The sequence below is a fragment of the Brassica oleracea genome, chromosome C8 (assembly GCF_000695525.1).
Source record: "Brassica oleracea var. oleracea cultivar TO1000 chromosome C8, BOL, whole genome shotgun sequence".
NCBI classification, from domain to species: Eukaryota; Viridiplantae; Streptophyta; class Magnoliopsida; order Brassicales; family Brassicaceae; genus Brassica; species Brassica oleracea.
Window position 1 is genome coordinate 41,668,833 of NC_027755.1, and position 11,758 is coordinate 41,680,590.

At 35.6% G+C, this 11,758-nt stretch overlaps 2 protein-coding genes across 2 annotated transcripts; one reads left to right on the forward strand and one right to left on the reverse strand.

Moving 5' to 3' along the window:
* The first annotated feature begins 1,736 nt into the window (after nt 1-1,736).
* On the forward strand, nt 1,737-3,608 carry LOC106308423 (squamosa promoter-binding-like protein 8). Its single transcript, XM_013745584.1, has 3 exons — nt 1,737-2,470; nt 3,056-3,195; nt 3,311-3,608. Exons 1-3 carry the CDS (start codon nt 1,764-1,766, stop codon nt 3,469-3,471), a joined length of 1,008 nt encoding a protein of 335 aa, XP_013601038.1. The 5' UTR covers nt 1,737-1,763; the 3' UTR covers nt 3,472-3,608.
* A 6,254-nt stretch (nt 3,609-9,862) lies between these two features.
* On the reverse strand, nt 9,863-10,762 carry LOC106308428. The gene is made up of 2 exons (XM_013745590.1): nt 10,492-10,762; nt 9,863-10,392 (listed from the first exon to the last, which is right to left on the reverse strand). The coding sequence occupies exons 1-2, from the start codon at nt 10,578-10,580 to the stop codon at nt 10,065-10,067; spliced, it is 417 nt and encodes a 138-aa protein (XP_013601044.1). The 5' UTR covers nt 10,581-10,762; the 3' UTR covers nt 9,863-10,064.
* Between the last annotated feature and the right edge of the window lie 996 nt (nt 10,763-11,758).

The window sequence follows — 11,758 nt, forward strand, 5'->3', positions numbered from 1 at the left end:
TATATATTAGTCATTTATGGTAATTCCGTAGGTTTTATTTAAGGAAAGAAAATATCATATCATATCATTATATCATATAGTTTGACCAACTTATGTATCTAACAACATATAAAAATTGAATGTGGACCTACTTATTTTTCAATTGAATGTAATTGACTACCTAATTGAGTGCCACCTATGCATTGGGGCCTCTTTTAATTAATACAAAATTGAGGTTACATCTTTTCAAATGTTCCTCAATTAATATATAAGGGATACTGTGAGGATTGAAAGTTTTATATTTGAATTTTTAAAGAATCAAAAGCAGAAGAGGAGAGAAGGATAATAGACCGTCCAGTCCGTACGATTGAGTCAACGTCGATGGCAGCCTTTTGGCACCTAAATGGGCCTACTCTCCTCAATTTTTGGACTCATTATCATCTCACTCTCACGCTTCCCTATACTCTCTCCCCTACAGCGTCACGTGTCACGATTGAATCTAAACCGTCGGTTTGTGTACAGAAGTACCGTGAGCGCGTGAGGAGAGAGAGGCGAATGCAGATACGATCGCTCACTCTTTTGTCCTCCCTTAGACGATCCACCTTCATTTTCCCTACTAATTACGGGAATGCCATCCTGTCTTTCTAAACCCCAACAGCATTTCACAGTACCTTCTTGGCGTCTTCTTCCCTGTTTCTGTTTTTTTTGTTCTCTCCTAAATTTTTTTTTTTTAGATATTTATTTATCTGCTCTTGAAATACATATGTATTATTATTAGTTTTATTTATCTGCTCGTAAAAATCATGTGTTACTTTGAAGAGGATTATATGCGGTCCGTAGAAAATACTACTAGTATGCCTTTTCTCAAAAAAGAAAAAGAGAATACTACTAGTATAATGTAACGAAACGGCTATAAATTATTACTACTAGTATTTTTCAAAAAAAAAAAAAGGATTCTGATGAGATGTTGGAAACAGAGAGGCCCAAGCCAGACGTTAGAACCAACGTTAATAAATGGATAGACCAGACGCGTTTACACACACCCAAATCATCCTTAACCACACACTCGCAACTCCTCTTTCTTTTCTCTACCTTTTCTTCTATAGTTTTTTGTTTTACTTTTTACTTCAGAATCCAGTAATAGTCTTTGTCAAAGCAAATATCAATGAGAGGCTCTACAAAAGCAAGCAATACGTAAACTAAGTAGAGATACATTTGGAATGATTTAGATTACGGTACAATTAGAAATTACTAGTAATGGTGCATATGACTGATTGATGTTAGGTACATTAAGATTATTCAAATACGCACACTGGACATGAGAGAGAGCATCACTACCCATGTGACAAGTTCCTTTCTTCTCCATCTTCACTTTATTATACTTAAGTAGGGCACACAATACTTTTAAGATCAATCCGCCTATCGTTTTTACTAGATATACAAAACTAAAGAAAAACAAACAGAAAGTAAAGAATCATTTTAGAGATGATGTACGTAGTGAAAAAAAAGAGATATGTAGCGAGGGGAAATCACCAGAAAAACCTTCCCCAAATAGAAAGTAAGGGGGAAAGAGAGGTATTTTGGCAGAGGGGGAAAGACTCTAATTCTAATAGAGGTATAGTACGTTGCTTGCTTTCAGACAATTAAAACCACTCCATAACCTATTAGGCACCGACATGTCTCCTCTCCCCTTCCTTTATTAGCCTCTCATCCTTCTCTCTTTCACTTTGTTCTTTAATTAAATTGCAAAAAAAAAACATCTTCCTCGGGATCTCCTCAAGAAAATGTTGGACTACGAATGGGACAACACCTCCGCCATAATGGGATCCGGAGAAGAACGACACCATCACCAGGACCTTGACACAACCCGAGCCTTGTCCATTTTCGACCCGACCCAAACCAATCATCACCAGTCCCCTTACAACAACTTTTCTCCACCGCTGTTTTCTTCCCAACAACATTTGACCGTCGTATATGGTCATCATCAGACCGCTCATAATATCCCAACAAACCAGTTTCATCACTCCTTCTACGACCCTAATCCTTACTCCTCCAGCTCATCCGATTCCATCTACCATGCTCACTCTTCTGCTTCAGCCTTGTTCTCTTTCGACCAAAGTGGACCAGCAGGATCCGGATCTTCTTACAACTTCCTCGTACCCAAGACGGAAGTGGACGTCTCTCGGTCGCTCGATTTCAGCACGTCAAACAGGATAGGCCTGAATCTGGGAGGACGCACTTACTTCTCGGCCGGAGACGACGATTTCGTGAGCAGGCTGTACAGGAGGTCTCGACCCGGCGAGCTGCTGGGAATGGGGAACTCGCTTAGCACTACTACTACTACTCCACGGTGCCAAGCGGAGAGATGCAACGCCGATCTGAGCCACGCCAAACACTACCACCGCCGCCACAAAGTGTGCGAATTCCACTCAAAAGCTTCGACGGTTGTGGCTGCGGGGCTCAGCCAGCGCTTTTGTCAGCAATGTAGCAGGTTCTATTTTTTTATTTATTTTTATTTTTTTCTGTCTCCTAAAAGATCCCACCTTTGACACCCACACACACACATGTATCATTAGGCCTCTTGCCCGTCCGTACATGTTTACCTTTGTAAAATCCATGGTCCATTGGCGCTGTGTCATGTGTGGGGGGCATGTTTTTGTCCGTACATATACATACTTAAATTATATTAATGTTCCGTTCGTCCTCCCATATTGTTGTATATACGGAGTAGTAGTTCCTAGTTAAAGATGATGTTTTTTTTTAAAAAAAAGGTTTAATTAGCGTTATTAAGTAATGGAAATGACCTTCCATTAATTTAATCGTTCTCTCTCTTCTCCATCAATCATTGAGACTTGAAAGAAAGAGAGAGAGAGAGAGAGCGTGTGTACGTACTCCAATGTGGTTGTGGGTGATCCCGATGGCAATGGCTTCTCTCCTCCTTTTCCAAATTTCAACCCTACGAAAAAATCATTTAATCCCTTTCTCGTACTTAATAATTTGCTCAGTCGTCTTATCTGTCGTGTTTTTTTTTTTTTTTGTAAGAAAGAAAACGATTAATCATAATTTTTTTTTACAGGTTCCATTTGCTGTCGGAATTCGACAACGGGAAACGGAGCTGCCGTAAGCGACTTGCTGACCATAACCGCCGCCGCCGTAAATGTCACCAGTCAGCCTCCGCCAGCGGCAAACACACTCCGGATATTATCACCACTCCAAGTACTTGGTTTTTTACCTACTTCTCATATCCATTTAATTAATTACAGATTATAATTTCACTAACTAATCTCTATCTCTCTCATTAAATTTGGTTGGTGGTGCATCGTACTTTCAGAGTCAGCGAACGATTCGGGTGTAAAGTCGTCGTCAGCGTCTCCATCCAGCGGGCCGACCCCAATTTCTTTGGAATGTTTCCGGCAGAGGCAGTTCCAAACCACAGCGTCGTCTTCCACGTCCGCAATATGGAGTAGCTTAGCTCCTACGTATAATATTTAAGGTCGTCGTTGTTGTTGGAGATTGATAGTTATTTGGTCATGTTGCCTTTCCTACTTTCAATTGTTTTAAATGTGTGTTTGACTTAATTATTATATTAACCTCGCTCAATCGATTGGTCGATTAAACTATTTATTTTTATTCAAATTAAATTATTAGAATGAATGTGATCATGCATGCATTCTGGTTGATTGGATACGAGTAATGTATGATAGAATTTATTGCTGGTAAAAGCAAAGACAGGGGAAGGTACTGGTGCATGGGGTGGTTCGTCCATCGTTTAATCATTTTGGGCAACTGAGTTATTGATTGATTGACTCTCTGTCCATTTTGTCTGATGGTGCTGCTGGAATTTTCCTACAAAACTACACCAAACCAAATTTTAGAAAAGCGACTCATCGATGAAGCCCACGTGGTTCCATTTTTCAGGAAAATAAAAATAGTGGTTGAAAGAGGCGGGGACTCCTTTGATGATGTCCCCATGTTCTTAAGCTAATCATACAATACTTTTTATTTATTTATGAAACTATATTTCAATGGAGATGTTCTAAATTTCCAGATTGCTTCTCCTCATGGTTTCCTTCCCTGACTCCAACTTTCTACTTAGCATTTTAGGATTATTCTCATGGTGGAGGGCTAATTCCATATCACCCCCCCCCCCCCCCCCCCCCCAGTATTTCATTCGGTATGTCTTTAGACATGGTCGTGCGTACGTTAAAGTTTCCGATACGGTGGAATCAACCTCCAACAGAGCTAAACTGGAAAGGGATATCAAACAGTAGAGGGCTTTTAGTTCAATTGATGCAAGAAAGTGATATTTTGATATTGTGATTTTGTGAGCATTGTACAATTTGTGGGCTAGTATCTGATTTTACAAGCCCAAGAAGAATCCTTTGAGCCCGTTATAACCCTACTGTATTATTTAGCCGAATCTAGCTCTACTTCGAAATCGCGGCCGGCGCTGATATCTTATTATATAAAGTAGAGATTGACTCTCTTCTTATGCAGCCAACTCATCAAATAGAGAAACAAGAGAGTGACACATGTCCTTCCCTCACATAACGCAGCTTCAATCTCAATTCTTACGGTATTTTTTTGGGCTTGAACGGGTCTTTGGTAATTGTAGAGATTTTATACTGAGTTTAGGCTGATAACGAAAAAACAGTCTGGCCTGTTATGCCAATATCTTCTTCCTCAATGGCCATTCTAGGGTTCATCTTCTTTTCGAAGAAGAGTCTCCGTCTAACTACAATGGCGGCTCTGAAAAGAAGTGTGACTGGACGCTTTGACAGTTATCTTCGCGTTCATGTCGTTTCAGTCTCGATCCTTCACCTCCGAAACCGTTACAAATCGCCTTGATTCAACGTCATTAGCCAATTAAATCTTCCTTCCCAATACAACCACGATTTCGCAGTCAATGAAACTTATTCATTTTCCGGGCGGTGATTCTCACCTATAAAAAGGTTAGGCCTCATTCATTGAGAATCATCTGCACAATTTCATTCTTAGTATAATGGTGAAGTCGTCTGTTCTACTTGCTGACTTGAAACCATGCTGGTGCTCTGATTCTAGGAAGCAAGCCACAAATATAGAGGCTTGATATATAGTTGTTTTCAAGTCGATTTGATTTTGATTTTTTGTAGGATGCTGGAAAAGATGTGTAGGAGAGCTATTCAAGAGGACTGACCATATTCTCTGTGTAGACAAAACCATGAGAGGTATTGAATAAGTTATAGGTTTTTGGCTATACTTCTACGTTTCTTCTTTTCCTTATGTTCTCATCAGATTTTTTTAAATGTCAAACTTCGAAAATGTATTCAGTTTCTTTTGCTCTTCATAAGCCAGGGTTCATCCAAAAGAATGAATCAACGATCCAAGCTTCTTTGCTCCTTTGATTCTCACTTTCCAGAGATCTCTCATGATCATAAAAACAACTATGCACAGTAGACTCATTTGGCTCGAAGATTGCCCCTTTCGCTGTTGTTTGAAGCATTGCTGCTTGATAGAATTGAGCTTCTCCCATCTTCCAAAAGCATCCATGGGTCAATCTCATCTGTGTTGTCTGGTTCTTGCTCTTGACACGGTAATAACATCGTCTCCTTCAGCTTCCCTTACGCTGCTGCTGTTACGGTTTTTGTTTCTTAGGATAGTTTGATTGAGCCCAGGAGCAGATCGCAGAGGGTTGAACAAATGTGAGTGAGGTCGTCTGAGCAGAATGTGGCAGGGGATTGGCATCTTCTAGGCTTCACCATCTAATGGTGTTCGGCAACTGCATCCGCGCAAGCTCATTCTACATTATTGTCAACAAAAATCCAAGCAACTTCAACAATTGTAAGTTTGAATCAAGAAGACTGACTATGGAGGTTTATAATTTATATTTTACAAACCTATATGTTATATGCTGCATCACAATCAAACAGGATAACGTCTTTGGGTGATTCGTTATAAGAAGATATTGGCTTTAGCCAAAAAGTGTTGGACATTGCTTGACATTCCATGAAGTGCAAATAGTAAACCGTCCAATTAGACGTCAAGAATGGCCACAACAAGGAGGACATGCAACATAATCTTCATAAACTACTTGGCTATCAAGCAAACAAACTATTGTAGATGAAATTATATATCTTTTGTTACTAAATGAAGGTTTTGCGAAAAAATGATTACCATACTAAAAGATAGCTCTGCCTTTAGAAACACGGGAATGGCCATTCCGTAAGTATTTGGTAAAACATAATGGAAAATAAATTAGATGTAAACACCATCAATTTCTGGTCAAAAAAGTATGTATATATATATATCTGTTGTACAGATTAAGTATATGTAGATGACATACAATTATGTTAGAAGAAATTGCGGCCGCAAAAACATATAAGCTATCAAATCCGCCAAAGAAGATGTGTCACATTGTCAGCAATGTTGTGTGTCACATTGTTAGAAATGTTGGGTGAGGATCTTCATGCCAAACTAGGGCTACTAGCACGAAGGCCCTTCCCATGTGTTTGTTATTCTGCGGTTGGAAACTTAGCTTAATTGCTGCTTATAATTGCTAAATTATCTTACCAACTCAAACTCATTCACAAAGGTACTTCGAGATTCACCAGAGCTTGGATCCATGCATGAAAAGCACTAGCTGAACAAAATCCCTCTCAGTTGTAATCCTGGCGGTCTCCTTAGATTGGTAACGGCCAAAAACACAACATAAAACAAATCAAAACGAGAAAGTTAAATGAGATTTGGTTGGAGCTTTCTCTTGGACCCAATTCTATTAATATTTCTACTCACATTCATTAATTGAAATATTTTTATATAAAACTACATAAACGTTTTAAAAGAAAGAGATGTATCATGAATATTTTTTTCCTTTTTTTGAACAATCATGAATATTTTTTCCAAAAATAAAGATCTTCAATCTGTGTATAATATTAAAACACATTGCATAGATATTTTTTCCTTCTTCTATCTGGAATATTTTGTATCAACATGAATATAGAAAATATATTAAAATTTTAACGTATTGAATTTTAAAAAAAGACCTCAACCACAGCCCGAACCAAAAATATAATATAAAACAGATTGATAAGAAACATATAAGAGCAAAATTAAAATTATAATATTTAAAAAAAAAAACAAGCGAAAATTATAATAGACAACCGTTTATTCTACCGTAGCGAGATTAAACTGAAGATGAATATCTTTATAGTAAACAAGGTATAACAAAAATGGATAATAATTTTTTTAACAAGAAAATAATGATTTATACTATTATTTGAGAAGTGAATTTGCTGATTTTTCATCTTCTCCATAATTTTAGGTTTTGTTCAGTAATTTTTATAAATAGTTTATTATATATTTTAATAATAAACAGTTTTGGAAACATGATAAATACAATATATCATCTATACAAATATTTGATATTATCTTATTTATTATTATATATAAAAATTTCTTAGGTGACTCAATGATTTTAATAGATAATTTTAATAATATTTATATTAGATAATAAACAGTTTTAAGAAAAATATGATAATTATCGTCTACACAAATGTTTGATATATTATCTTATTAATATCATATAAGAAGATTTTTTTCCTATATGTCATGAAAAGATTATATCTATATTTTTGGTATCAAAAAGGTTATATATTTTTGGATATTTTTAATATAAGCTCATCAATAGCATATACAGTTTACTATTTTAAATTATTTGTGTTTAGTTTAAAAAAATGTATTCTCTAACAGTTGTAAATTTTGCTAATATGTGTTGCCACCAACTGGTTACAACAAAAACTCATGTTTATGTTCTACCGATACAAAAGCAGTAGTCGATTACATGTCCTACAAGAAACATACAAAAAACAAATTTCCAAATAAAAAAGATGAATATTTTAAAACGTAAGAGATCTCCTAAACATTTTCAAAACATTGGTAGATTTATTTAGTTATTTTAAATCATATTTGAAAAATAAGATAATTATTATATATGTTATGTTGTTTTTTGGAAGTAGTATTTTTATATTATAAAATTTAAAAATTAAGATATTTTTTTTACCGATACAAAAGCAGTACTCGATTACATGTCCTACCATAAACATACAAAAATCTGTAAAAAAGATGAATATTTTAAAACATAAGAGATCTCCTAAATATTTTCAAAACATTGGTAGATTTGTTTATTTATTGTAAATCTTATTTTTTAAATAAGATAATTCTTATATATTTTATGTTGTTATGTTGAAATAATAATTTTCTATTATAAAAGTTAAAAATTAAGATAATTTTTTATAATTAAATATTAATTAAACAAAAAATATTTTTATAAAGATATTTTCTAAAATATGTAAGTTAAACATTTTGACCCAATAATAAGCATATATATTTTGATGAAAATTTTTTCATATAGAAATAATTTGATGTTTAATTTAAAATTTTCAGGACATTTGAATTAATAAAATATAGACTAATAAATATCTGTAAAACAAATGTTATAAATGTTAAACGAAACAAATGCTAAACGAAAAATCGGCGCGAAGCGCGGGTTTACCCTAGTGTGTATATATATATATACTAATGGCCTAAAGAATTGTTTATGTATTCATAAATCATAATCAGCGCATGTTTATTTATATCGTTATATATAAATTACTGGTTCGCATTGCGATTTTTTTCATGTTTATTTACGTTGCTTTTTATAGATTATTGCTTTGATAGTAGATAAAAATACGAATTTTTTCATATGAAATGGCAACATGGTTGAATATAATATTTTTGAATGTTTGAGCTCTTTCTTTACGTTCGGATTTCATGTATATATATTAGTAAAACATGCCAGAATAATCTATAGAGCAGTAACAAAGAGAGGAGCAGAAGAGGAGATGTATATAATAATAGAATATACATCTGCTAGCTAGGTGTTCGTTATAGTATGACGACGCGTACTAATTGACTGTAGTATCACCCCGTATCCAATCTGTTTCTTCCCCACCATTCGTATTTATATGTATATTGCTCCAATCTGTTGCTAAAAAAAATGTATATTGTCCATTCCATCTCTCGGCACATTTATTCCCGCACCAAAGTGTCAATCATGTACCGGCTGCCCACACACACACGCGTATGCACGCGTGTATACACCCAAAAATTGTTGACAATCGGGGTTTCCAGATTTCACTACTATGATTTACAATGGTGACTTTTCTTACTCGCATTAAATGGCGTGAAGGAAACTTTGAGAAAACATTACCACTTTATCAGTAATAAGTACGTCGATGCGACTTTTATTTAGATAAAAAAAACTTTTACGAAAAGTTTTCGAGGAAAAACAGAACTTTGACCATGATTAATCTGTAGCTATTAGAGTGAAGTTCTTAGTGGAAGTTAAGAAATTATTTCTTAATTTTTAACTAAAAAAACCAATAACCGGTTCTTAAAGTCTTTATTTAAAAATCAGTTTTTAGTTTTTTTTAGTTAAAAGTTAAAAAACAGTTTCTTAACTTGCGCTAAAAACTCATTCTAAGAACTCTGGATTAATCATGCTCTAAGACCATAATTATCGCGGTTTCTAAAACCCGATTTTGTGTGATTTTAATGTGTGGGCCCCACATGTTATTTTAAAAACGGTCACGAAAATCGCGAGTGAGGATCGGTGTTGGGCTAGTTTTTTTACTGTTTGCGGAGCTCACCGACACGTGACGGCCCGCGATTGGTTTAATTTTTTTTTTAAGAACAAAAAAATAAATAAAAAGATTAAAGACCCCATATTGGGTATCAAGCGATAATCATTGGAGGATTCTTAGGGTGTTGTTCTTATATTCTACTAAAAATCTCACAGTAAGAACTCCCCAATATGCTCTTATACTTGTTATTAATTAATATATTTGCTGACTAATAACTTAAATGGAAGCTCACGACAAACATAAATTCATTATTTTTTCAACATTAGTACGAAAAGCTTCTCAACAAGATATACATTCACTATATCTAATTAATTATACATAGATAATCGTAATATTTTGTAAACCACTCAATCATATCTCAAAGGCGCATTTTTATTATTATTTTAGCATATTATATTATTAAGCTCTCTTTCAGAAATTGATCTAACACCTGACATCCTTGAGAAGCTTGTACCTTCGCGTGGCCGTCCTCGGCGACGGCACGCCGCCTCCTGCAGGTCCGGCAACAACGCTCTTGGCCACTTGATCGTGATGGTTATTGTCATGCTTGATCCCGCCACCGGAAGGATACTCCGATTGGTTTGTGACCCCGCTCTCGTAATTTACGGAGGAAGAAGCCTTCTTCTTCTTTGAAGAAGAAAAAGAAGATCCGCCGTGTTTAGCAACGCTGCTCAGCTTTTTGTCGTCGCTCTGGCACCAGTCGCAAATCTCGGTCGGCTCCGCAAACTCACTGTAGTAATTACTACAATAGCTACATATATTCAAATTACGAAATCCGTTAGCTGACTATATATATATATATATATATATATGATCATGCACTATATATAGCCTTGGAGAAGGTACGTACGAGTGTTGAAAGCGGTTGCGGCAGTGCCCGCAGCGGAATAGTTTGTCGGAAAATCCGACGTCGCCGCACATGCAGCACACTTTCTCCATGTTCTTCTCTTAATTAGCTATGTTGATGTTTTGTTTCTGCCCTGGAGATGGAGGCTTGGAGGTTTTTAAGGTATGGAATTGGTGATGTTAGATTATTTAATTATTCCCCAAAAGCCAAGCATCTATGTTATGAATATATTATACACACACATTAGACTATGCGTGTGTGTGTGAATGTACAGGTAGACAAGAGGTTTGCTTGCAGTCGTTTTCAGTTTTAAAGAGAGCCAACCTTAAATTGGGGATTTGTTTGTGCATTGACAGTTTTGGCCTTCCTTCGTTTGGCCCTGTTTGTTTCTCCACGCCGGATGATCCATTTGGATGAAGATGAGAGTTTTGTTTGTTTATGCACTAAAAGTGCAATTCATCCAGATGGATCATCCGAATGACTTTCAGATATTTAGGCTTAATTTTAAAGTTCATCCAGCTGAACCAATTTGGATCATTTGAATGGAGATGGTTCATTCAAAATGGTATAATGTCTATTATGCCCTTAATGTAATTCACAAATTACAAACCTAAACATAATATCATTTTATCACATACGAAAACTGACAGAACCACAAAAACGCGTTTTCCCGCGAAAACTTAAAAACTAATTTTTCACGTCAAAACCCCCAAAACGTATTTTCTCGCCAAAATTGGAAAAAATGTTTTTACGCCAAATTTGCAAAAACGTGTTTTCATGCGAAAATCACAAAAACATGTTTTCACGCCAAAACCCCAAAACGCATTTTCTGCTAAAACACAAAAATATGTTTTTCCGCCAAAATCGCAAAAACGTATTTTCCCGCCATAAACTGTTTTCCCGCCATAACCTGTTTTCCTGCAAAAATTGCAAAAACGCGTTTTCACGCCAAAACCCCAAAAACGTGTTTTCCCGCAAAAATCGCAAAACTCGTTTTCCCGTCAAAATTGCAAAATATCGTTTTCCCGTCAAAATGAAAAATCTTCTTTTCTCGCCAAAACCGAAATTTTTTGTTTACCTGCAAAAAAAAACGTGTTTTCCCACCAAAACCGAAAATTTCATTTTCCCGCAAAAACTGCAAAATGTATTTTTCCAACAAAATCGTAAAATCTCGTTTTCCAGCCAAAATCGAAAAATTTCATTTTCCCGCCAAAACTGCAAAAACGCGTTTTCCCGTCAAAATCGCAAAATCTCGTTTTCCGGCCAAAAT